Source organism: Oncorhynchus masou, chromosome 1, assembly GCF_036934945.1.
Source record: "Oncorhynchus masou masou isolate Uvic2021 chromosome 1, UVic_Omas_1.1, whole genome shotgun sequence".
Classification (NCBI taxonomy): domain Eukaryota; kingdom Metazoa; phylum Chordata; class Actinopteri; order Salmoniformes; family Salmonidae; genus Oncorhynchus; species Oncorhynchus masou.
Window position 1 is genome coordinate 51,437,452 of NC_088212.1, and position 27,884 is coordinate 51,465,335.

Below are 27,884 nucleotides of genomic sequence, written 5' to 3' on the forward strand. Positions count from 1 at the left end.
CTAATTCACAAATGTTGCCGTCTCGGTCCCTCGATTTAGTTCGAGGGAGCGAGTTAAGAACTTTGATCTCTTGTGGGGTTGATATGACCCACAATTCAATGCCAATTGTAGTCACTTGTCAAGCTCTGGTGACTGCGAAGTGTGAAATTTAATCAACACGGCTGCATTTTCGGCATGTCAGACAAAATTACGATGCTAGCGTGCTAAAATATATATATTTACAAGTAGATGACATTGATTTTAGCATTGGCAAAGTGGCTTAGTCTCGTAGTGAAGAGCCTGTAAAATGTAGCTAGCTTCATGAACATATTTTTGGGAATTCTGAAATGTTATTGGAATAAATGACCAAACTGTAAAACTAGCTAGCCAGCTATGGGTAACTGTAGCTCCTGACAGGAGTGCTAGCTAGCTACATTAGCTTGCTAAGTACATTAATAGCTTTAGGTTGGTTGTTTTTAGCTCAACTTCAAGATTTCTACCAAGAATGCTGATAGTGTATTATTTTTCTTCCTTTTCCCCCTTTTTATTTTTGTATCACAAAATGTAACGTGATCGACCGCACAGTGGGTGACCTCATGCGCAAACAAAATGTGCGAACGCCACATAAATGCCAAAGAAGAAGAACGTCATGACGTAAGTTTAGAATCTGACAGAAAAACTCACAACAGTTTACTCAGTCCGGGTAATAGTCATAATCATCAAGACAAACTGGAAGAGACGGATGTATCTAAGAATATTACACAGCATGGACTTTATGTAAATATCGTTACAGCAAGATGTGAATTGACCCAGGAGAAAATACCGACTGAGACCAAAGACGACATGTTGGTTCGAAACATGAGAGATGGGACCCCTGTAAGTTAAATTAATGTTACCCACGTTTGGACACCCTTCACAAATATTTAGCTAGCTACTGTAGTTAGCTAGTAACGCGTTAGGTATGGCTATGCCGGAAGTGTCAATAACGTTATTTAGTCCATCTTGTTGCTACCAGTCAGTCGAAGTTAGCATGTTATTAACTAGCTACTAGCTAGTACGTTAGCTTTCTAGCTAACGTTAGCTATCTCTTCTGTTTTCGCTAGATAATATATCTGCCATTTTGACAATATCATTTTCAGGAGGTTTTTGTGTCCATATGGCTACGTTATTTTCACATGATTCGATACATACACGTTAGATAGCTTTGTCGCTGCATTTTGCGAACTCGTTAGCAATAAAGTTTGCTGTCCGTGCTCTTGAATTCCAATCTGATATGATTAGCTAGGCGAGGGTCGGGGTCATATGAGCAGGGTACACATGACAGTAAGTGGCTATATCTACCACAATAACATACAGCTGGTTGCCCTAAAATGTCTTTATCCAACATAACATTGTAATAAAGCAAAATGTTTGGTCTGGAGCTATGCATGTAACGTTAGCGAACTAGCAAATCCCATTACCTGGCTTTATCATTTTTTTTAGACTGATAGGACAGCTGAAAATACAACATTTTTGGTTATGGAAAATATATTTCACAGGTGGTTAGGTGTTACAATGATTTTCTACACTATACTTGCTTGTTTTGTCACATAAAAACTAAATTGGCGAACTATTCGAACTTTAGCAACCAGGAAATGGCGACGCGATTTCTGGGGGGCACTGGCCTACACATAATACCCCATAATATCAAAGTGGGATGATCTTTTTTGAAAATGTTACAAATTAATTAAAAATTATATTGAATATCCCGTTGGGCATGGTAAAGTTAATAATTACACATTGGATGGTGTGTCAATATCAATACACCCAGTCACTACAAAGATACAGGCATCCTTCCTAACGCAGTTGCCGGAGAGGACATGAAGCCAATGGTGACTTTAAAACAGTTACAGTTTAATGGCTTTGATGGGAGAACTGAGGATGGCTCAACAACACTGTAGTTACTCCACAATAGTGATGAACACCGGGATCCCGGGACCACTCTTCACATTTCCTGAAAAATTGTAATGACAAGACCTGGGAAATTACAAAATTGTCCCTCAATGTCGCACTAATGCAATTCCAAAATATACACAACATGCGCAGCATCAGATTGGCCAAAAGTAAAATGGCACATTATCCAAATAGGTTGTTGCATCGAAGCCTTTAGACTAGTGTATTTCCTTCACACGAAGATGCAATAATTTCGCATAATTGACACTGCCGGACTGCACACGAGAACCGAATGCAGTTTAGAGTTCTCATCAGAACTGAAAATTAGATTGTGGTCCAACCCATGCCCGGTGAGTTGAAGCCTGAGCCCCAGTCCGGACATCATAGAAATTAACCCGAAAAAAGCTAGATTTCTAGAAGACAGCAGGCTATTTTGATTGTGTGTTAGAATAAAGTAGACTAATGCAATTGAAGATATGTATCAAATTCTTGCTTATACTGAAACTCCCAAAGTTACATTCAACCGTTAACTGATTTAAAGCAATAGTTGTGTGTGTGTGTGTGTGTGGTCACCTACATTATAATTTCAGCACCGTTTTGATTGGGACAGCACCATTGCATTGCTTTCAGACAAGCATTTCGCTACACTCGCATTAACATCTGCTAACCATGTGTATGTGACAAATACAATTTGATTGGTGGATTGTATTTATCATCATTGGTCATTTAGGTCAACATTGGATCATTCAGAGATCCTCACTGAACTTCTGGAGAGAGTTTGCTGCACTGAAAGTAAAGGGGCTGAATAATTTTGCACGCCCAATTTTTCAGTTTTTGATTTGTTAAAAAAGTTTGAAATATCCAATAAATGTCGTTCCACTTCATGATTGTGTCCCACTTGTTGTTGATTCTTCACAAAAAAATACAGTTTTATATCTTTATGTTTGAAGCCTGAAATGTGGCAAAAGGTCGCAAAGTTCAAGGGGGCCGAATACTTTCGCAAGGCACTGTATGTGTTACTTTTTATTATAACTTTTTATTTTCGCCTACTTGGTAAATATTTTCTTGTTCTGCACTGTTGGTTAAGGGCTTGTAAGTAAGCATTTCACGGTAAAGTCTACACTTGTTGTATTCGGCGAATGTGGCAAATAAAGTTTGATTTGATTTTGAAACCCAGAATCGCATGAAAATTCCTAACTTTATTTTGTAATCCATAGGTTGCATTATCAAAGCACGTCTCACCTAGTCATGTCAAAATACTGTTATAACATTTACCCCGCTGTCTCCTGTTGCGGCCCATATGAGAGCTTCGGGAGAGAATGTGTGATCAACAGACTGAATGAGAGTAGGTATGGATAGTTTGTTTACAGAGTTTGTCCCTGTTAAGATACCTTGATATTTGAACTATTTCCTCTCTTCATCTCCCTGTTTTATTCATGAGCTGATCTGTTTAATCAACAACTCAATTTAGCCAAATAGGGGATATTCTGTCAAGCTTAGCAACGTTGGTAATTTGATGTTTGTTTGACTGTCGTTAACAAAGTTTGTATGATTCAAAAACGCTATAGCCTACTCTGGGTGCGTTCTGTGCATCCTGAGCACACTCCGTGGAGATAGCCTAGGCCTACTGCTTAATATCGCTGAATTAATTGAGGAACATGATAACACTTGGAATTTATGAACAGCCTGTTTCACAATTGTCGATCAAAGTTACTCTATCATTACTAAATATCAGTTTCCCTTGCTGTGAAATTTTAACATAGTGGTGTAGCCGGCAATGTGTCGAACCGACAATGTAATTTTGGGAGATCCCTGTCATAGTGACCGTATCTTGGTTTTAAACACTTTAAATGGGCACTTCCAATTTTTGCTGTATTTCCCGGGACACTAACCTAACTGACAGAGTGAAAAGAAGGAAGCCTGTACAGAATAAAAATATGCCAAAACATGCATCCTGTTTGCAGCTAAATGGCTCAAAATTAATACAGCAAAAAATGTGGCAAAGCAATTTAACTTTTTGTTCTGAATTCAAAGTGTTACTTTTGGGGTAAATCCAATACAGTATGTTACTGACTACCACTCCACATATTTTCAAGCATTGTGGTGGCTGCAGCACGTTATGGGTATGGTTGTAATCGATAAGAACTGTGGAGTTTTTCAAGATAAAAAAGAATGGGAATAGAGCTAAGCTCAGGCAAAATCCTAGAGGAAAACTTTGGAGTCTGCTTTCCACCAGACACTGGGAGATGAATTCACCTTTTAGCAGGAAAATAACCTAAAACACAAGGCCAAATATACACTGGAGTTGTGCATTCGGAAGGTATTCAGACCCCTTCTCCTTTTACACATGTTAAGCCTTATTTTAAAATTGCTTAAATACAAATTTCCCCCTATTAAATCTACTCACAATACCTGATAATGAAAAAGCAAAAACAGGTTTTTAGACATTTTTTGCATGTATAAATATATAAATGTATAAAAAAAAATGAAACAGAAATACCTTATTTACGTAAGTATTCAGACCTTTTGCTATGAGCCTCGAAATTGTGCTCAGGTGCAACCTGTTTCCATTGATCATCCTTCATGTTTCCACAACTTGATTGGAGTCCACCTGGGGTAAATTCAATTGATTGGATATGGTCCCACAGTTGACAATACAAAGGAATTGTCCGTAGAGTTCAGAGACAAGATTGTGTCAAAGCACAGATCTGGGGAAGGGTACCAAAAAATTGAAGGTTCCCAAGAACACAGTGGCAAAGTACTGAGTAAAGGGTCTGAATACTTATGTAAATGTTTTTATTTGCAATAAATTTGCAAAAATCTCTCAATGTGTTTTTGCTTCGTCATTATGGGATATTGTGAATAGACAGGGGAGGACCTTCCTCAGTGAATTTCATAAAAATAATGAAACATTTTTAGATAACGATGCTAAATATATTCACGTCACCAAATAATTTATTAAAACACACTGTTTTGCGATGAAGGTCTACAGTATCCTTAACAGCCCTCTGTAGGGTAACACCATGTTGTAGCCAGAGGACAGATAGTTTCCATCCTCCTCTGGGTACATTGACTTCAATAAAAAACCTAGGAGGCTCGTTGTTCTCATCCACTTCTATTCGGGCTGGGCGATACTGTATATCGGATTAATTTGATTTAATTCAAATTTAGTTTTTGAGCGATATTACAAATGTCTAGGTTTTGGTGTTTTTCTTTTTTATGAGCGCTTACGTCCACTTGCTCTAATGTTGTATTTTTGGTCTCGTCTCCTTCACTCACTGGGGCGGCAGGTAGTCTAGTGGTTAGTGCGTTGGACTAGTAACCGAAAGGTTGCAAGATTGACTCCCCGAGCTGACAAGGTCAAAATCTGTTGTTTTGCTCCTGAACAAGGCAGTTAACCCACTGTTCCTAGGCTGTCATTAAAAATAAGAATTTGTTCTTAACTGACTTGCCTAGTTAAATTAAGATAAAATAAAACTCCTGTGCTGTGTGCACCTTCCCATTTACATCAGAGATCTGTATATAATGACGAAAGGCACATCTCCGCCCTAACAATGGGAGTCGTTGTCTCAAATGCGGGAAGGCAGGCGTCAAGCTTAGGTCCAAAATAAGCCCACACTCTAAGCCTCTTCCTCTGCCTCTCACACCAAAGTTGAGAGTTCACATCTTCCTCTTTCACCAGGGTTGCCATGTTCACGTTTTTCCTGCCAAATTGGGATACGTTCAAAATGTATTGGTTGCAGGTTTTTGGGCTACTTCTAAGTTGCACTGCGGCCGCCATTTGTGTGTGTGTGTGTGTGTGTGTGTGTGTGTGTGTGTGTGTGTGTTGAGAGAGCATGCAGCTTAGTTCACTATTGGCTAAGTCATGTGAGTGAGAGGAGACAAAGCAGCACACATGCTCGGCAACTTTTTACCAGATGTAGGTAGACTATTTAACTTGTCATTATGCGCAAGTGGAAACTTGAAATGGAAGTTATGGAACTCCCTCGCTTGCTTCTGTTATGGGGAAAAGTCCTCAATTAATATATTTTCATCTGTTGGCCATCAAGTAGCCTACCTGGAGCTGACAAACAGATTGAATAAATAGCCTATAACTTCAGTGTATTCTAGTTGTAGCCTTGTGTTATGCAATTAGTAATGGCCACATTTAGTTAATCAAATTGGAAGTTATCAAAGTTGTATCGCAATTGCCAGTCTGGTTAGAACGCATTAGATTGATGGTAAGACAGTCAGTCAGATTTAGGCCCCAGGTAAAAAAAGAAAAAAAAAAAAAGAAGAAAACAAAAAGAGAATAATAATAATAATAATAATAATAAACACTGGCTGTTGACAAGCATATTCAGTTCATAAACATATTATTAATATTTAATTCAGTGATTTGAAATTATGACCCCGTTCTCAGTAGCCTATTCCTGCAGTCTATTTGGAAACACAAGCACTTCTTATCTCGAAATCGCCAAACTATTCATGTTCAAATAAATTAGTCTGTAACTTTGAACTAAGCAAGCTGCTAAATCATTCAGATGATATCTTGTCTACGTTAGGCTACTGTAGACTGAAGATGTAGGCCAATCAGGGGCTATAGGCTACTTGCATCTATCTAAGCAAACCATGGCAAAGTTTAAGTACAATCGTAAACCCAGATTTTAGTTTGTAGCCTATGCCTATTGAAATGACAAGTCAGTCTCGCAAATGGGCCATTTATAACTGTTTGTAGTCTTAATAGCTGGCACATAATAACGGCACAATGGCCAGAAATTAACCTAACATTTAAAAAAAAAAATGTAGTTCATCGAAGTGTTTCTTGCTCAGAGATTGAGATCCTCTGTCCATCTTTTATCACTCAAACTCCCCTGTCAGATTTATCTATAGTTATGCTCATGCGCAAAAGGGATTTACTTATAATTATAAACTGGGTTCGAGCCCTGAATGCTGTTTGGTTGGCATATCAGACCATATACCATGGGAATGACACAATTACTTTTACGTTGGTAACCAGTTTATAATAGCAATAAGGAACCCTGTGGTATATGGCCAAAATACAGTACCATGGCTAACGGCTCTATCTAGTCGGGTTGTTTGTGCCTTATTGCTTAATCATAGCAGTCAAACAAGTTCAATCGAATTCCATTGATGGAAAATTCTGGCGATGTTAAGGGCAAATCTTTTCTCTTGCGACAATCAACTTAGCTTATTCAGTCAAGTCATATAATTTGCAAGGCCACTTGATTTCAACATCTGAACGAAGTGGAAAGGCTAACATGCTTTTCAAGCAGTTGGAGACACACAGAAGGGTGTGTTTAACAATTCAACTGTTCAACCTTGTTAGCTAGCAAATAGATCCAAATAGGCTGAACTTGAAATATAAAGATTAGCTGGCTAATCACTAGCAGGTGGGTGTGACAGATTTTTAATGAGACCTGTGTTAATTTTTAATAGCCTAATGCATGTTACAAGAAGTTTGTCATTTTTAGTGAATGTGCATTATGCATGGTTCTAGTTACTAACAAAATAATTGCATTTTCGTGGATAGACTTGAAAGCCAGATCAGTGATTTTTGCCCCAAAAATAGTTTAACCTACTTTTTAAGAAAATAATTAAATTATTAGTGGGTCTTATGGTTGTGGAAGGCTTATATTTAGCCTAGTTATAACTTCACAAGCCCTGAATTCATTGGATTATTGCTGACTGTTTGAAATGCAGTGTATTTGACCTTTAGTTGTAGAACAACACTTATTTAGAGAACATAAAAACCATCAAGATATATATTGTGAATCTCCCATAATCAGTATGATTTTTAGGCCATGTTGCCCAGCCTTACCTTTCATAGACTTACACAGTAATTATGACATCACCCAGATGATGTCCTCCAACCTATCAGAGCTCTTGCAGCATGAACTGACATGTTGTCCACCCAATCAAAGGTTCAGAGAATGAATCTAGTACTGAAAGCTTAAGATACAGCTAGCAATCACTGCAATGTATGAAATGTGGTTGAGTAGTTTACTCAGAGAAAGTCAATAGTGGAACAGTTTTGAACAAATTAATTTGTTCGAAAATGAAAGAAGCGAGAGAGTTATATTTTGTCATTTTTACACTTAGCTTGCGAAGTTTGTTAGCTAGTTTAGCATACTCAAGCAGACTGGGATCTTATGTTAGCTAGCTGGCTATGGCTATCCAACACTAGAACTCTTCCAAGTCAAGGTTTTATAAATGTATTGCCACCGGGGCCCGCCAGTGTAACTGCTAAAATGCTTGCTGACTACACTGTACTGCATGATTGTAGCGGGTTTACTAACACGTTAGTTCTAGTAGATATGTTCACTAAGATGTTAACTAATATGGTGACAACGATGTAGGCAGTGTATAGTGGTTATAACATTAAGATTTGACTTGATAAGTTTTCTTCATCTGGTTACACACAGCTGATGTCCACAAGTGAAGGGAAAAGATGAGAGTAGGAGGAGAGCGCGTAGATGCGAGAAGGAATTATACAACGATCAAAGGGACCATACCTGCTTGTAGCTACTATGAAAGTGAACTGTGTTTGCGTGTGATCAGGGGTTTATTAATTCCGCCGACTCTGTTGAAAAACTTTTCTTAAGCGGAAGCAAACGGAATTCAACAAGGTTAAACATACCTGAACTTGTTTGTAACTGTTGGCCAAATGATTACACCCTACATCAGCTAGATGCATGCAAGAGTGTGAAGGTGATGTTGAGTGTGTTAGTGCCTGTCACCTTGATTACTCAAATTTCTCTCGACCTGTGCACTTACGTTTTAAACTTTTATTTAGGGCTGTCCCCAACTAAAAAAAATATTAGTTGCCCAAGAGTCGTCTGTTCTTTCCACAAATAGATTCATAAAAATTTTAAAATGTATTTTTCCACAAATACATCCTATGTGTTTTAACCTCTCTGGTACAAGTGGGATGCTAGCGTCCCACCTCAACAACAGCCAGTGAAATTGCAGGGCGCCAAATTCAAAACAGAATCCCATAATTAAAATCCCTCAAACATACAAGTATTTTACACCATTTTAAAGATAAACTTCTTGTAAATCCAGCCACAGTGTCCCATTTCAAATAGGCTTTACAGCGAAAGCACACCACGCAGTGCTAGCTGTGCCATCAGAGACTCTGGGTTCGCGCCCAGGCTCTGACGCAGCCGGCCGCGACTGGAAGGTCTGTGGGGCGATGCACAATTGGCCTAACGTCGTCCGGGTTAGGGATGGTTTGACCGGTAGGGATATCTTTGTCTCATCGCGCACCAGCAACTCCTGTGGTTGGCCGGGCGCAGTGCATGCTAACCAAGGTCGCCAGGTGTTACCTCTGACACATTGGTGCGGCTGGCTTCCGGGTTGGATGCGCGCTATGTTAAGAAGCAGTGCGGCTTGGTTGGGTTGTGTTTCGGAGGACACATGACTTTAGGCCTTCGTCTCTCCCGAGCACATACGGGAGTTGTAGCGATGAGACAAGATAGTAACTACTAATAATTGGATACTACAAAATTGGGGAGAAAAAGGGGGTAAAAGAAAAAATGCATTGTCTCAAACAAACATCTGGTGAAAGTGCAGAGAGCCACATCAAATAACAGAAATACTCATTATAAACATTGATAAAAGATACAAGTGTTAAACATACGAATACAGAAACTTCTCCTTAAGCTTCTCCAAAATTAAAAAGAATCACATTCATTAATGAACGCAATTTCCAAAATGGAAAGTTTTATTTATTGTTTACTTTAATTATTCAAAATTCTCTCTATTTTTATAAGTTTTGCAACTGTGTTCTTACTTAATATTAACATATACCATTTCAGTAGCATATGTCTTGTGATGGACTGTCATCCCCACAGCCTCCATGGTGAATTAGTCCACTCAGAGAGGCGGGAATCAGACTGGTTTCTTGTTCACCATGATAAAAAAATATGTACTGTCAAATATCTAGACTCATCTCTACTCATTCAAGGATTTTTCTTTACATTGTAGAATCATAGTGAAGACATCGAAACTATTAAATAACACAGATGGAATCATATAGTTACCAAAAAAAGTATTTAACAAATCTAAATATACTTTATATTTGAGATACTTTGCCTTGACAGCTTTGCACACTCTTGGCTTTCTCTCAACCAGGTTCACCTGGAATGCTTTTCCAACAGTCTTGACGTAGTTCTTGAAGGAGTTTCCACATATGCTGAGCACCTTTTGACTGCTTTTCCTTCACTCTGCGGTTCAACTCATCCAAACCATCTCAATTGGGTTTAGGTCGGGTGATTGTGGAGGCCAGGTCATCTGATGCAGCACTCAACCACTCTCCTTCTTGGTCAAATAGCCCTTACGCAGCCTGGAGGAGGGTTGGGTCATTGTTAGTCTCACTAAGCTCAAACCAGATGGGATGGCATACTGCTGCAGAATGCTGTGGAAGCCATGCTGGTTAATTGTGCCTTAAATTCGAAATACGTTTCTGACAGTGCCACAAGCGAAGCACCCCCACACCATAACACCACCTCCATGCGGAGATCATCCTTTCACCTACTCTGCGTCTTACTAAGAAGAGACAGCGGTTAGAACCAAACATCTTAAATTTGGACTCATCAGACCAAAGGAAAGATTTCCACCAGTCTAATGTCCATTGGTCATGTTTGTTGGCACTAGCAAGTATCTTCTTATTATTGGTGTCCTTTAGTAGTGTTTTCTTTGCAGAAATTTGGCTTTATTCACACAGTCTCCTCTGAACAGCTGATGTTGCGATGTGTCTGTTACTTGAACTCTGTGAAGCATTTACTTGGGCTGCAATTTCTGAGGTGTAGTTAACTCTAATGAACTTATCCTCTGCAGCAGAGGTAACTCTGGGTCTTCCTTTCCTGTGGTGGTCCTCATGAGAGCCAGTTTCATCTTAGCATTTGATGGTTTTTGCCACTGCACTTGAAGAAACTTTCAAAGTTCTTGAATATTTCCGGATTGACTGACCTTCATATCTTAAAGATATGATGCATGGTCGTTTCTCTTTCCTTATTTGAGCTGTTCTTGTCATAATATGGACTTGGTTTAAATAGGGTTATCTTCTGTATACCACCCCTGCCTTGTCACAAAACTGATTGGCTCAAATGTATTAAGAAGGAAAGAAATTAACTTAACAAAGCACACCTGTTAATTGAAATGCATTCCAGGTGACTACCTCATGAAGCTGGTTGAGAGCGTTTTTATTTTGTGTTTAACCTTTTATTTAACTAGGCAAGGCAGTTAAGAACACGTTCTTATTTACAAAAGGAAAAAGGCCTCCTGTGGGGACGGGGGCTGGGATTAAAAATATATGACAAAATGCACATTACGTTAAGAGAGACAACACTACATAGAGACCCGACGACGACAACATAGCAAAGCAACAACACATGACAATACAGAATGCCAGGAGTGTGCAAAGCTGTCATCAAGGCAAAGGGTGGCTACTTTGAAGAATCTCAAATATAAAATGTATTTAGAATTGTTTAACACTTTTTTGTTTTTGTTGGTTACATGATTCCATATGTGTTATTTCATAGTTTTGATGCCTTCACTATTATTAGACCAATGTAGACAATAGTACAAATAAAGAAAAACCCTGGATGAGTAGGTGTGTCCAAACTTTTGACTGGTACTGTAGGTGCTGGGCTTATAAAGAATTCTAGTAAAGAACAGTAATTCCCCCACACTGTTAAAGCTCCCAAATCACCGCTTATTGACAAAGTTTTGATCCGGAACGGATCTTCGTCAGGACAAACACACAAACTGGGTGCTCACATCCCAAAATATACACATTTCACCTCACATGACCATTGCAGACATGACGTTTGTTGGGTGCAAAAACTATTTGTGTATCTCTAACAATTTGATAACAATGAGATGGGTACATGTAGTAGTTCCAGATAATTACAAAATGTCCAAGTAGGTGACCTGGAAGACGAGACAAATCAAAGTGACATATTAATGTAAAAAATGGTCAGATATCAAACTCTTGGTTCAGACCTCTAGGAGACAAGGTACTCATGGTGAATCCAATCCATTACATTTCTCTTCTTCAATAATAGATTATCAGTATCTTCCCCAATCTTAGGATTCTTAACATGTTCGATGCCAATGTATCTCAAAGAGCTAATGTGGTGATGAGCCTCCATGAAATTATTTAAACACCCAATTCTAATTTTCCCCTTAAAAGAAGGGGTTCACACACTTTTTCACACATGGATATTGCATGTTGAATCATTTGTGGATAAATAAATGTTGAAAAAGTATAATGTTTTTGTGTAATTTGTTTAATCTGGTTATCATTATCTATTATTAGGACATAGATTATGATCTAACATTTTAGGTTTGAAATATGTGAAAATGATAAGGGGTTCACAAACTTTCTCCGCACTGTACATCTAATAGCCAATTAGCTATATTAGCTAGCTACTAGCTCCCTGTGTCCCCTCCACTGAGATTTATAGTCCCCTCTTGCAAACTCCTCGCGCACATTGTCTGTTTTCTTCATCTGTGGGGTTTCACACTGGCTGTTGTTGCCTGGACAACTGGCTGGACACTGGCTGTTGTTGCCTAAAAACACGCCACATCGATACGACTATGATTAAAAGTTACTGTCCCCAACAAGCATAGGCAACCTCTTCCGCCTCATGTTACCAAAATCCGCCCACAAGTCAAAACCGATAACCTAAACTAAATTGCAAAATGAAGAATTGCGATTGATTTATTGAATTTGATCATTTGAATTTTGACATTCTTAAACCACACAGAGTATGGAAACGCATTGTCAATTGCCAGTTGAGAATTCATTAGATTTGTCACAATTCATGTTATCACAACAATGCAATTAAATGGCAAACATGAGAAATGATTTGTCATTTACGCATTTACGTTAGATTTTTAAACGTGTCAGTGTTGTACTGGTTAGTACCATGGGAATTAAATGTCACACATTTTCTTTTTCAAATTGGCAGACATGCGTACTCAATCATGAAAATGATAATGCAATTTATTTTGTATTTCAATTTGAATTTCATCACCCATTGAGGAAAAGGAATTGCAATCTTGATATTGATTTATCATTTGCCCATTTGCATTTCCAATTGAGTTTCGGCAGGTAACTCCTTCCATTAATATTAATCAGAATCAAGCAATAGGAAGCTTTAAGAGTCTACGTAACTAACTTACATTAATTTGAATTCTGAGTTCCCGAGTTTCCGACATGACCTGAACGCGGCAGTAGTCCCCCTATTGTAGCATCTCCCCACGTTGACATATTTTCACTTTTAAAACAACAAGGAATGGTGTGGCAAGTTCTTGCTCATTGTTGTTATTACAGATCAGGCACTGCTATTTTGCACCGTGGAATGTCCTAAACATCTTCTGTCACCATCTTCCCATTGCAGCACACCACCGGCCGTGCCAAGGTGTCCCATGCAGTTGTGGTCATCTTTCTAGAGTTCTTTGCTTGGGGGCTGCTTACAACACCAATGCTGACTGTAAGTAAACACACCAGACACCCAAGTTTTAAGTTTGATATTTTATTAGTCATTTTAACACAGGAGTTTTATTACTCATCCTTGAGATGTTTCTACCTGTGGTAAATTCAATTGATTGTACATGATTTAGAAAGGCACACACCTGTCTATATAACGTCCAATAGTTGACAGTGCATGTCAGCCAAAACCAAGCCACGAGGTCAAATGAATTTTCCCTATAGCTCCGAAACAGATTTGTGTCAAGCCACAGATCTGTGGAAGGGTACCAAAACATTTCTGCAGCATTGAAGGTCCCCAAGAACACAGTGGCCTCCATCATTCTTAAATGGAAGAAGTTTGGAACCACCAAGACTCTTAGAGCTGGCCGCCCGGCCAAACTGAGAAATCGGGGAAGAAGGGCCTTGGTCAAGGAGGTGACCAAGAACCCGATGGTCACTCTGACAGAGCTCCAGAGTTCCTTTGTGGAGATGGGAGAACATTCCAGAAGGACAACCATCTCTGCAGCACTCCCCCAATCAGGCCTTTATGGTAGAGTGGCCAGACTGAAGCCACTCCCTATGACAGCCCACCGAGGGAAAGATGAATGGAGCAAAGTACAGAGAGATCCTTGATGAAAGCCTGCTCAGTACCTCAGACTGGGGAAGAGGTTCACCTTCCAACAGAACAATGACCCTAAGCACACAGCCAAGCCAAGCCAACACAGGAGTGGCTTCTGGACAAGTCTCAATGTCCTTGAGTGGCCCAGCCAGAGCCCGGACTTGAACCCGAATGAACATCTCTGGAGTGACCTGAAAATAGCTGTGTAGTGACGCTCCCCATCCAACCTGACAGAGCTTGAGAGGATCTGCAGAAAACAGTGGGAGAAACTCCCCAAATACAGGTGTGCCAAGCTTTTAACGTCATACCCAAGAAGACTCTAGGCTGTAATCACTGTACTGACAAAGGGTCTGAATACATATGTACATGTGATATTTCAGTTTTAAAAATGTCTAACAAAATGTTTTGCTTTGACATTATGGGGTATTGTGTAGATTGATAATAAAAATATATATTTTTAGAATAAGGCTGTAATGAAACAAAATCTGGAAAAAGTCAAGGGGTCTGAATACTTTCCGAATGCACTGTAAATAGGTAGGTGCTACCAAATGTCATTATTGGGGAGTTTGGACATTTACATGTGAATGTGAACGAGAGACATTGTGCAAATGAACAGTACTGGCTATGGAGCAGCATGTGTAGATGCTGTGTCTGTGTGGAGTCTGGAGTTGTTAGGGCAATGGGCCTGCCTGGAGAAGAGGGCGAAAGAGCAGACAGGCCGAGAACGGAGAGGAGAAAAAATGCAAGGAAATCAAAAGACAATTCATCCAAAGGGCTTTGACTTCTCAAACACGACAGAAAGCCAAAATAATATGATGCCCCGTCACCTTATTAATTCAGCCACTTACTTAGATAACTAGAAAGTTAAACTTAAGGGTTGCTTTAATGTAGAATTCTTTGTTTTTCACACTGGGAAAAGAAGTTAAAACGCATAAATATCTTTCTTCTCGGCATCAGACAACTTTGTGCTTTTTTTTGCACTTCTCCACTGGGATGAGAATTCAAAAACGGGCATTCTATCAGCAGACAGCGCTCTGACTGATGTGTAGCTACTTTTCTCTGGTACTTTTCAAGGTGTGGCCAGCGAACTTTTCTCCGGTAAAATGCAAGCCGGCTACATTCTTTCTGCGATCAACTGAAATATGATGACCGTGCATTGATTTAGCAAAAAAATACCTTGCTTTTTCATTGTAAGCTAATTTAGCCTACTTCCAGCCAAATAGCGTTGCACTTCTGTTGTCATCTGATGAAAAATGACTATTTTCTGCCAATAGTGCAACACAAAAGTACTTTCTGTAATGGAAAACTATAGTTGCACGTCCCTGAACAGTCTATTGAAAAAAAAAAAAAAGACTTTCAATATAAAACGCAACTGCTGTCAATATACATATGTACATGTATTCAGACTCCTAGGCCGTCATTGAAAATAAGAATTTGTTCTTAACTGACTTGCCTAGTAAAATAAAGGTTAAAAAAAAATAAACAGCTGTACTCATCTGCTTCCGCTTTCTCCAGTTGTGCTATTTACAAACAAACATGTGACTGGCTCAAATGTTCTGGGGAACTTCGGTATGCTTCATAATGTGACAGGTGAAATGGAGAACGCAATCTGCTTTATCTTCTAACATATTGCACAAGTTGACTGCAGGTATTTACTTAAAAAGTAGCTACAAATGTTAAAATGTATAGAAAAACATGTAATAAATAGTTTTACCGGTATTGAAAAACCATCCCGTGGCTATTTTCAAATACCTTGGTATACAGTATACCACCCAAGCCTAGTGCTCACCACCTGCTGGCGGCCGTTAGTGGAGCAATTCCGGTACCAGGCTGCGATGCAACTGGTCAGGATGCGCTCGATGGTGCAGCGGTAGTATTTGGAGAGGACCCGAGGTGGCATGCCACATTTCTTCAGCCTGCCTTAGGAAGTAAATGTGCTGTTGCACCCTCGACGAGTGGTGGTGTTGGTCCATGTCAAGTCCTCTTTGATGTGGATGCTGGCCCACGTGTTAAGAGTCTGTATGGAGGGTCTGTTGCTATTCCTCACAACCTGTGTTCTGCCCATCAGGAATTCCAGCGTCCAGTTTTAGAGGGTAGTGTCCAGAGTCGGGACTCTGACCTTAGAGGGAACAATAGTGTTGAATGCTGAACTGTAGTCAATGAACAGCATTCTCACATAGGTGTTCCTCTTGTGTGTTAGGGCCGTATGAATAATGGTTGTAATGACATCTTCCGTGGATCTGTTGGAGCGGTAGGCAAATTGGAGTGAGTCCAGTGTGCCTGGCATGCTGGCCTTGATGTGAGCCATGACCAGCCTCTTGAAGCACTTCATGATGACCGGTGAGTGCGACTGGGTGATAGTCATTTACGCATGTCAGCTTGTTTTTCCTGGGCACTGGGATGATGGTGGTCTCCTTGAAGCAAGTGGGGGGACTACAGCATGGGACAGGGACAGGTTGAAGATTGCAGAGAAGACGCCCCCTGGTCAGCACACACTCTTGAGGACGTGGCCAGGGATGCCATCTCGGCCGGCGGCTTTGTGTATTCACTCATGAGAGTTCCTCACGTCAGACTCGGAGAGCAAAAACATCTGGTTCCGGAGCAGCGAGAGCCTTCCAGGATTGCTCACTATTGTCTGCCTCGAAGAGTGCATAGATTGTGTTAATCTTGTCTGAGAGGGAGGGCACCACACAGCTGGATTTGCCTTTGTAGTCCGTGATAGCCTGTATTCCTTGCCACATGCGTTGCGAGTCTGAGTTGTCAAACATCGATTTAAAATTTGAGTCTGTAGTGTCTTTTTTGCATCCCTAAAGGATTTGTAGAGCTCGTTCATGCTTGCCTTGTACGCGTCTCACGCCACCGAATTGTTGGGGTTCGCGCTGCTGACATTGAATGCTGCAGTATGGGCTCTCGGCATGGTACGGATTTCTCTGTTCTTCCAAGGTTTTGGTTGGGGCATGTCCGGATTGTTTTTGCAAGTACATCAACACATTTCATAATGAAGCCTGTGACTGACAATGTATATACCTCAATATTGATGGATGAGTCCTGGGTGAATGAATCTTTGAACATATTCCAATTAATATTCTTAAACACTCCTACAGCATTGAGTCTGCATCTGTCCAGCACTTCACTATTCTTTGTGTTGGTGGCTCTCTCTTGAGTTGCTGCTTCTAGGCAGGGAGTAGGAACAGAGAGACGTGATCTGTTTGGCCGTTGTGGAGGCGGGGAAGGCTTTATATGCGTCACAGATGTTTGTGTACACATGGTCCAGCACGTTGTTTCCTCTTGTGGTCCCGGATACATTTTGATGATACTTTGAAATAATAATAAAAACTTTAAAAAAACTTGCTTTGTTAAAATCTCCCCCGTCCATAAAGACTTCTTCTGGGTGAGAGGATTCTTGCTGGCCAATCTTCTTGTACGATTCGCTGAGTGCTGCCTTGATGTTTGCTTGTAGCTGTATGTACGCAGCTGTGCTAATAACGCATGTGAATTCCCTCGGCATATCGTGGGGTCTGAATTTTAGCACCAAAAACTCCAGGTAGGGTGACCAGGAGCTTGAGATGTTTTTAACTTCGGGACACCATGAACTGTTGATGAGGAAGCCTATGCCTCCCCCTACTCTTACCAGAAGCCTGCGTTCAATCAATATGGAAAATTGAAAAGTTGTCTGGTTGAAGACAGAGTCAAGTGAATTGTCCATATGCCATGTCTCTGTAAAAACCAATACTCAACATTCCCTGATGTCCCTCTACAATTTGAAGCCTTGCTCGGAGTTCACAAAGTTAATTTTCCAGCGATTGGACATTAGCCAACAGGATGCTAGAAAGAGGAGGCCATGTAGCCTGTCTTTTCAGCTTTGCTTGGAGTCCCCCTTTCGTTCTTCTTCTTCATCACCGGCATTGCCTTCTGTCGTCTCGGCCAGGAGCAACAGGTAAGCCAGCTGTGCGAGACATTTATTATTCCAGATCTGGGAGGCTGAGCGATAAGTCTGTAGCTTCTGATTCATGATCCAGAAGTTTGTCGCTCGTAGGAAATTATTGCACAAACATTCTGAGCAAACATAGTCATAATTAATGCAAAAAATACCAATGAATAAAAGCAAAGTCGAGCAGGAAGCGGCAAGACGTGCGCCCTACTCAGTGCCCCAAAGGTCATGAATAAATGACAGCATTATCTGTAGAGACTTTGCAAATGACCTAACAAGGGTATTTATATTGTCTCCTTCCTCTGTCCTCCAGGTTCTTCATGAAACATTCCCCCAGCACACATTTCTCATGAATGGTCTGATTCAAGGTGTTAAGGTAAGAGGCATTTCCATTTGGGTTGCTTTTAAGAATCAATGTTTACTATATATTTTTTAATTAGGAACTTTTATTTCAAAGTTGCGATGAGAGGATATTTGGTCACTATGCTCACTTTGAGAGGATGAGAGGTGCAGGGGGGAAAACCTGTTTGTCAAGTTTCTACTAGGCATCGTCTTTTCGCCTATCTGGTTTGTTCAGATCAGCATTAGTCAATGGTGAAAAGAGCTCAGTATTACAGCATTGTAATATAACTTATTTTCATGTATGACATAGAGATGGTTGTCAGTCAAAATCACAGAGGATTGAGCTTGCCTGGTAACCCAGGTCTGGTCATGAGCGTCTTTGTGCTGCATTTACTACCCACAGCAAGACCCCATGTTACTATACTTCAGTTAGCTATGTCACACTCTTTATGTGCTTAGGTGAGCAGTTTTAACACTGGTAATGTAGCTCTTTCACACCTACATTGAGTTGTGTCAAACGCCTTCCCATATAGGTCTCGTGCTTGATGCATTTTTGGCGTAGCATTGTGATGACATTTTACCCACCCCCCTGTGTCGTGTGTAGGGGTTGCTGTCTTTCCTGAGTGCCCCTCTGATAGGTGCCTTATCAGATGTTTGGGGCAGGAAGTCCTTCCTGCTGGTTACAGTGTTCTTCACCTGTGCCCCAATCCCCCTAATGAGGATAAGCCCATGGTAAGAGGCACCGGTAGACATAGCACCCTTTGTGCTCAGTCACATGCTTCTCATGTGAGTGATCTCTACAGCGCTCTCTGTGGCTTCTGACTGCGAACCTGCTGGGAACAAGGGTTGTATGTGCGCATTGGGAAAATCTCAATTGCATACTCCTCGTGTCCTCTCTCTTCGCCTCCTTCTCAAAACCTATTGGATGAGAAAGTCCCTCCCCTCTGATCTTCTCCTCCAATGGGTTTTGAGAAGGAGGAAAGAAGAGAGGAAGCGAGGAGTATGAAATTGAGATTTTCCCATTGCGCACATGTGTTTTCTGCTGATGCTTACCTTCTCACACTGGGACAAATGTATCTTTGCTGCTGAATTTAAACAACTTTCTTTTCAACATTGTTTTCAACTATACATTTCTATCAGTGTTGAATATATGTAACATTTCCTCTGTTTTGAGTAAGATTTTTACTTTTGAATGTCTCTGTACAGGTGGTATTTTGCCATGATATCAGTCTCTGGCGTCTTCGCTGTGACTTTCTCTGTAATATTTGCATATGTTGCTGACATCACTGAAGAACATGAAAGAAGCACCGCATATGGACTGGTAATGGCTCTTGTCTGTCTTAACGCCTTATCCCCCACCACCCTTATGACTTACTTATATGTTAAAGAGGATCAAATAAATTAAGACACAAATGTTGAGGATGTTCCACCTTCTGCTTCAGGTGTCAGCAACGTTTGCTGCCAGTTTGGTCACGAGTCCCGCCATCGGTGCCTACCTTTCTGCAAATTACGGCGACAGTTTGGTGGTGTTAGTGGCCACTATCATTGCAGTGGTGGATATCGCCTTTGTCCTTTTGGTCGTGCCAGAATCTCTCCCAGACAAAATGAGACTGACGTCCTGGGGGTCGCCTATCTCCTGGGAGCAAGCTGACCCCTTTGCTGTGAGTGACATTGACATAACCTTACCCAAATTGAATGAACTGTTATACCGTATGTATATATACAATGCAAGAAGGCAATTAGCTCCGTAAAATGGCCATTTTGAGGAGTAAAAAAATTGAAGGGCTGCATACGTCTGCGTATTTTGGCTACGCAGGATCGGCATTTTGCATTCTTGCGTATGTTGGTTAGGTACAAATTAGCCTCAAGTCTTACAGCTGTTCAATATGTTTAGAATTTCACTGTGATACTGAATGTTGACCACTTGGTTTTTCTTCCTCCCATGTCATTTGTCCAGTCTCTTAGGCGAGTGGGAAAGGACCCGACAGTGTTGCTTATATGTGTCACAGTGTTCCTGTCCTACTTGCCAGAGGCAGGCCAGTACTCCAGTTTCTTCCTCTACCTGCGACAGGTGCGACTGGTTATAAGTCAATTATAAGCATCATGGGAAGTCTTAAGTCATTCTAGCATTGTTATCAATCATTATGTAATGTTATCTGACCAGTGTTGCCAACAATTTTGCAGTGAGTTTCGCTATTGGCTCCTTGATTTGTCGCTAGAAGTCTCTAGATGTTTTGCCATTTCTGTGATGACGTCACAGCACAAATTTGGCTTGCTTGTGGCATAGCTGCAGTCCCCGTTTTCGCACCCTCTCTCGCTGCACATCCTCTCCCCGTGTGCTTCTCAGCCGGTGTGTGTGTCGTTGCTGGGAATCCAACTCTCGTTTGCGGCAGAATTTAGTGTGCAAAGCCCTCGTGTCAAAACTTCCCAAAGGCACCCTGAAAAGTAGCTGAATTTGTCACTAGAACCAATAAAAGTTACTGGAGGGGTCTGAACTTGCATAGGATTAGCAACAAAGTCACTCAATTGGCAACATTGCATCTGCCTTGTCTAAATTAATTGGATATGGGGAGGGTGACGTGTATACTTCACTTTTATCCACACTGTGTAATATGAGATGCGCTGTGCTTTGCGTTCCTTTTCAGGTTATTGAATTCTCGCCTGCGGCAATTGCTGCTTTTATAGCAATGGTCGGGATCCTCTCTATTATCGCTCAGGTATTTTGTTGCTATATTAGTATTTCTTCTATTCATCAACTGTGAAAAGTGTCACTATTTACAATGTTCCACGTCAATATTTACCTCAGTAAACTATTAAAAGATAATGAAGAATACAATATTTTGGATTTACTGTGATTTTTTTTCCTCTCCTCTTTTCTTTTAACAGACATTGCTCTTAACCTATTTTATGAGAACTATCGGGAATAAAAACACAGTGTTACTTGGACTGGGGTTTCAGCTGTTCCAGCTAGCCTGGTATGGCTTTGGATCAGAACCATGGTAAGTTTGTGTTTGATCCACAGCCAAAACGATATCTCATACGTGCTAGAATACATAGGGTTGGTCTTTTAGTCTTTAGTGTTGTCCAGCTGTCCAAGTGTTGGCACCGCGTGAGTGTGGAGGGGATTTGTCCATTGTCCGTGTGAAATTGCTCTAACCCCACTGTGGGACCTCCTGCCTTTCAGGATGATGTGGGCTGCGGGTACAGTCGCAGCCATGTCCAGTATCACCTTCCCTGCAGTCAGTGCTTTGGTGTCCCGGATAGCAGCCTCTGATCAGCAAGGTAAGACAACACCAGTCTCCTCTCTGTGGCTCTACCTTTTCCCCTCCACACATTGCCCTTACACGGAGCTGTAGAGGTCACTGCCACTGACCAACTAAAGAGCAACAGCTGACATGTGACAAATGATTCAAGCCTTGGTCTATGTAATCTCTACCTTGTTCTCCCTTTCACCATAACAGGCATTATGCTTTTTGTGCCCTTTCTACCTGAGGTGTCTGAAAGGAAGTGAATTGTGAGTTTATCTGTGCTGTCAGAATAAAATCTGGTTTTGGTGTTACGCTTACAGGATGTGTCCAAGGAATGATTACGGGTATCCGAGGCCTATGCAATGGGCTGGGTCCAGCTCTGTACGGCTTCATATTCTTCCTGTTCAACGTGGAGCTGAACGAGCTTGACCCTATGACAGGAAGAAACAAAAGCACATCTCAGGAGCCCAGCGAGGTACAGAGCCCAGAATACGCTTACATCTTTAATTTCATGGCTGTGTAACTCTGAGATCATATGAGTACAGCTGTGATGGTGAATGTGATAGTCAGTTTGCTTTAGGCCCTTAGAGCACAAAAACCCCTTCTGTTGGCTAAGAAACAGTAGTTTTATTTTATGGAGTTGGATTAGAAAAACAAAAAGTTATCCCATTAAGAGAAGCTTCTTCTACTTTTTGATGATGGTTAAAATAATCATTATCAAAGTAAAACCTATCATCAATACATACACTGCATTACAAAAGTATTCAGACCCCTTCCCCTTTTCCATATTTGGTTATGTAAAAGCCTTATTCTAGAATGGATTAAATAAATCAAAAATCCTGATCAATCTACACACACTACCCCATAATGAAAAGGCAAAAACAGAAATGCCTTATTTACGTAAGTATTCAAACCCTTTGCTATGAGACTTGAAGTTGAGCTCCGGTGCATCTTGTTTCTATTGATCATCCTTGATGTCCACCTGTGGCAAATTCAATTGATTTGACATGATTTGGAAAGGAACACACATGTCTATATACGGTCCCAAAGTTGACAGTGCATGTCAGAGCAAAAACCAAGCCATGAGGTCAAAGGAATTGTCCATAGAGCTCCAAGAGGATTGTGTCAGCACAGATCTAGGGAAGGGTACCAACACATTTCTGCAGCATTGAAGGTCCCCAAGAACACAGTGGCCTCCATAATTCTTAAATGGAAGAAGTTTGGAACCACCAAGACTATTCCTAGAGCTGACTGCCCGGCCGAACTGGGCAGAGAGGTGACCAAGAACCCAACGGTCACTGACAGAGCTCCAGAGTTTCTCTGGAGAAATGGTTGTCCTTCTGGAAGGTTATCCCATCTCTGAAGCACTGCACCAATCAGGCCTTTATGGTTGAGTGGCCAGACGGAAGCCACTCTTCAGTAAAAGATGCATGACAAGCCCGCTTGGAGTTTGCCAAAAGGCATCCAAAGACTCTGACCATGAGAAACAAGATTCTCTGGTCAGATGAAAACAAGATTGAACTCTTTGACCTGAATGCTAAGCGTCACGTATGGAGGAAACCTGGCACCATCCCTACGGTGAAGCATGGTGGTGGCAGCATCATGCTGTGAAGATTTTTTTCAGCGGCAGGCGCTGGGAGACTAGTCAGGATTGAGGCAAAGTACAGAGAGCTCCTTGAAAACCTGCTGCAGAGCGCTCAGGATCTCAGACTGGCTTGAATGTTCACCTTCCAACAGGACAACGATCCTAAGCACACAGCCAAGACAAAGCAGGAGTGGCTAGAGGACAAGTCTCTGAATGTCCTTGAGTGGCCCAGCCAGAGCCCGGACTTGAACCCAATCGAACATCTCTGGAGCGACCTGAAAATATCTATGCAGCGACGCTCCCCATCCAACCTGACAGAGCTTGAGAGGAGGATCTGCAGAGAAGAATGGGAGAAAGTCCCCAAATACAGGTGTGCCAAGCTTGTTGCGTCATACCCAAGAAGACTCGAAGCTGTAATTGCTGCCAAAGGTGCTTCAACAAAGTACTGAGTAAAGTGTCTGAATACTTATGTAAAAGTAAGTTTTATTTGATACATTTGCAAAAAATATCATCCTGTTTTTGCTTTGTCATTATGGGGTATTGTGTGTTGATTGATGGGGGGGGAAACAATTCAATCAATTTTAGAATAACACTCTAACGTAACACAATGTGGAAAAGGTCAAGGGGTCTGAATACTTAACGACAGCATTGTACATGCAAGCGGTTCATTTTGGTAACAGTTATTGTGAATTTTCTTTCAGAAACCGACCATTCCCGGTCCGCCCTTCCTGTTCGGAGCCTGTTTAGTGTTGCTGGCTCTCCTAGTGGCCATCTTCATCCCTGACCACCACAGTATGGCAGTGAAGACCTACACGGACACGCGCAAAATCAGCACCAGCAACAACCTCCAGAGTTTAAACCCCCTGCCTGCCAGCGAAGAGGACATAGAGCCTCTCCTGCAGGACAGCAGCATGTGACTGTCTGAAAGAGACTCCAACATGAGCCCCCCTAATGGCCCCTAAACTACAACCTCAACCAGCAGCAGCCGACATGGAGCCATGCAGGGTATATCCTTCAACCACGTTGAACACAGTTCTGTTTCTACGATTAGGGATCGGTCTTTTGTCCAGCGAGATGGTTTTATCGTTTACTTTGATTTTACATTGCGACAAGGACAGAAACACTTCTTAATGCACCGGGTTGAGTGACAATGTGTTTTGGTTTCAAACATTGGCCGAGACAGTGTTTGTGGAGTTGAAGAGATGACCGTAAGCTCTGCTGGTTTCTCATATGCTTAAAGAACCCCCCTCCTATTAAATGGTTTAAAATGCCAATAAATGCCCACTCCAGCTTTACGTTAATAAAATATTGACCTGTATCTTATCAAAGTTACTGTGCAATCTAGATTGTAAACGGATTGGTGTATAGTTAGGTAAATACACTACATGACAAAGTATGTGGACACCTGCTCTTAGACCATCTCATTCCAAAATCATGGGCATTAATGTGGAGTTGCCCCCCCCCCCCCCTTTGCTGCTTTAACAACCCCCACTCTTCTGGGAAGGCTTTCTACTAGATGTTGGAACATTGCTGCGGGGACTTGCTTCCATTCACCCACAAGAGCATTAGTGAGAGAGGGCACTGATTCATCCCAAAGGTGTCAAAACAAATTTGATTTGTCACATACATGTGTTTAGCAGATGTTATTGCGGGTGTAGCGAAATGCTTGTGTTTCTAGCTCCAACAGTGAAGGTGTTCGATGGGGTTGAGGTCAGGGCTCTGTGCAGGCCAGTCAAGTTCTTCCACACCGATCTCGACAAACCATTTCTGTATGGACCTCACTTTGTGCACGGGGGCGTTGTCATGTTGAGTCGTTGTTGTTCCAAGATGTTTCCACTTCACAATAACAGCACATAGTTGACCGGGGCAGCTCCAGCAGGGCAGAAATTTGACAACTGACTTGTTAGAAAGGTGGCATCCTATGACTGTGCCACGTTGAAAGTCACTGAGCTCTTCAGTAAGGACATTCTACAGCCAATGTTTGTCTATGGAGATTGCATGGCGGTGTGCTTAATTTTATACACCTATCAGCAACGGGTGTGGCTGAAATAGTCAAATCCACTAATTTGAAGGGGTGTCCACATGCTTTTGTGTATATATAGTGTATGTACCTTAAAGGTGATGCAATTTATTATAAATGCTGTGCCATATATTATTTTTTATTTTTGCCTTTTGTCATGCATTGTTGAATCAGCCGAGTGAGACTTGACTTGGACTTGAATGTTACAGAAATAGTTGCTGAAAGAGTTAAACATGACATTCCAAATATGCCTATCCACCCTACAAATCCTAACCGAAGTATATTGTCAGCTACCTCAAATTTTTACCTCTTCATAAGATGTAAATTAAAGACAAATCTTGGCCCCCTGATTTGGTATAGCTTCTCATAACCTTTAAAAACTAAATCATCACTTTTACAGGAACTGTTACCTTTTACATCTGAGTGTTAGTTCTTGTTTTGCATAAAGGTCTGGTGGGATTGTGGCTACCCGTGACGTATTAATGGATTAACTTGAGACCCACAGTACAGTTGTACTCCTCAGTTTTTAACTTGAGACTTTAACATTTTAACTGCCAATCCTGAATTGAAATTAAAACTGTGATAATGGCATATTGTGGTACTTTAAAAATGTATTTTCAGAGTACAGTTGTTTGGCCTCATAACTATTGCAACTAGTTGGAAAGTGCTTTTTTGTGGTATGGTACAGGTAACTGTCAAAATAAAGGATACACTTGAGTAAATGAGGGTTCTGGCCATTCTGTTATGGTGCATTTTCCTGGTATGGTTTAGTTCCACTCGACCCCTTTAGAGGACAAGGTAAACACCAATGAATACACAGCCATTGAGTGATCACCTTCAACCTATGGTGAATCCTTTCTGTCCTGATGGAAGTGGTCTCTTCTAGGATGACAATGCCCCCATCCACAGGGCACGAAGGTTCACTGAATTTTTTGCTGAGCATGAAAACGATTTAAACCATATACCATGGCCGTCTGTTACCAGATCTCAACCAAAATGAACACTTATGGGAGATTCTGGAGCGGAGTGTGAGACCACGTTTTCCACCACCAACAAAGCACCAAATTATGGATTTTCTCGTGGAAGACTGGTGTCTCATGTAGTTCCAGACAGTTGTAGAATCTATTGTATGCCAAGGTGCACTGAAGCTGTTCTGGCGTGGTGACCCAATGACCTATTAAGACATTTTGTTGGTGTTTCCTTTATTTTAGCGGTTTCCTGTATCTATTATGACCCCAGACTGAATGGAGACCAAGATGTTGCTCTGTCAGATCTTAAGATTTTTTAAATGTTGCTCTCTCAAAGATAGTTGGTGTAAAAAAACAATACAACCTATATTTTTGCATACAATCATAACTAACCTGTAAAAGTGGAATTTAGTGTTACATTTTCCATGTTGTGTACTGTATTAATTTTGCCAGCAGGTTTGAATCTAACTTATGACATATCTCATGTTGATGAAACGGTATGAATCTGTTCAATAACTTGTAAGACCCAAGTCTTGGACTTTCGTAATGCAGCACTTTGTATATTTTAAGAACAAGGTTAATATATTTAGCCATTGTTATTGCTAAAGAAAACGATTCAATTATGCAGTTAAAATACTTATTTCTACATGAACGAGTCATTTACTCAACGCTTGCAGTGTAAATTATGCATTCATTTGCTGAGTACTGCACCTTAATTTCAATGAATATGTGTGCCTAAAAATATATATACATGTTTAATATACTGAACAAAAATATAAGCGCAACTTGCAACAATTTCAAAGATTTTACTGAGTTACAGTTCATGTCAGGAAATTAGTCAATTGAAATTAATTAATTTGTCCCTAATCTATGGATTTCATATGACTGGGCAGTGGTGCAGTCATGGATGGGCCTTGGAGGTGATAGGCCCACCCAATGGGGAACTAGGCACAGGCAATCAGAATGACTTTTTCTCCACAAAATGGTTTTATTACAGACTGTAATATTCCTAACCCCCTACAGTTTTGAGGCCGGTTGGACGCACTTCTAAATTCCCTAAAACGACGTTGGAGGCAGCTTATGGTAGAGAAAGTAACATTCAATTATCTGGCAACAGCTCTGGTGGACATTCCTGTAGTCAGCAGGTTCCCAACAAACTTGAGACATCTGTGGCATTGTGTGGTGTGACAAAACTGCACATTTTAAAGTGGCCTTTTATTGTCCCCACCAGAAGTTGCACCTGTGTAATGATCATGCTGTTTAATCAGCTTCTTGATATGCCACACCTGTCAGGTGGATGGATTATTTTAGCAAAGGAGAAATACTCATTTACAGGGATGTAAACAAATTTGTGCACACAATTTGAGAGAAATACGCTTTGTGCGTATGGAACATTTTCTGGGATTTCTTTTTATTTCAACTCATGAAACATGGGACCAACACTTTACATGTTGCGTTTTATATTTTTGCTCAATCTATTTTGAGGTCTTTTTTTTAAATAATGTTGAATTATTTCTTCATGGGTTGTGCATTTGTAATAGCTTTGTTTTCTCTTAAATCATAATTCTGAATAATATCTACAATAATAAAGAAATGTATAGCCATTGTTGGATGTCTGCATTACATAATTTATACTAGTATGTATGGATTTTATAATCCACACATTTTGACCACCATTATGTGGGTATTATATAAAATTTGATTTTGTGAAAAGGATTCCTCATATTTGTTCTTGGTATCAGAGTGCAGACTTCAAAAGTGTTTAATCATACAGCATT

The 27,884-nt window shown here is 40.8% G+C and overlaps 1 protein-coding gene across 1 annotated transcript; it reads left to right on the top strand.

Moving 5' to 3' along the window:
• mfsd14bb (major facilitator superfamily domain containing 14Bb) lies at window positions 1-27,713 on the top strand. The gene is made up of 12 exons (XM_064974474.1): window positions 1-855; window positions 13,323-13,415; window positions 18,257-18,319; window positions 18,890-19,017; window positions 19,492-19,606; window positions 19,728-19,946; window positions 20,243-20,356; window positions 20,931-21,002; window positions 21,172-21,284; window positions 21,470-21,567; window positions 21,854-22,008; window positions 23,820-27,713. Exons 1-12 carry the CDS (start codon window positions 589-591, stop codon window positions 24,033-24,035), a joined length of 1,653 nt encoding a protein of 550 aa, XP_064830546.1. The 5' UTR covers window positions 1-588; the 3' UTR covers window positions 24,036-27,713.
• The last annotated feature ends 171 nt before the right edge of the window (window positions 27,714-27,884 follow it).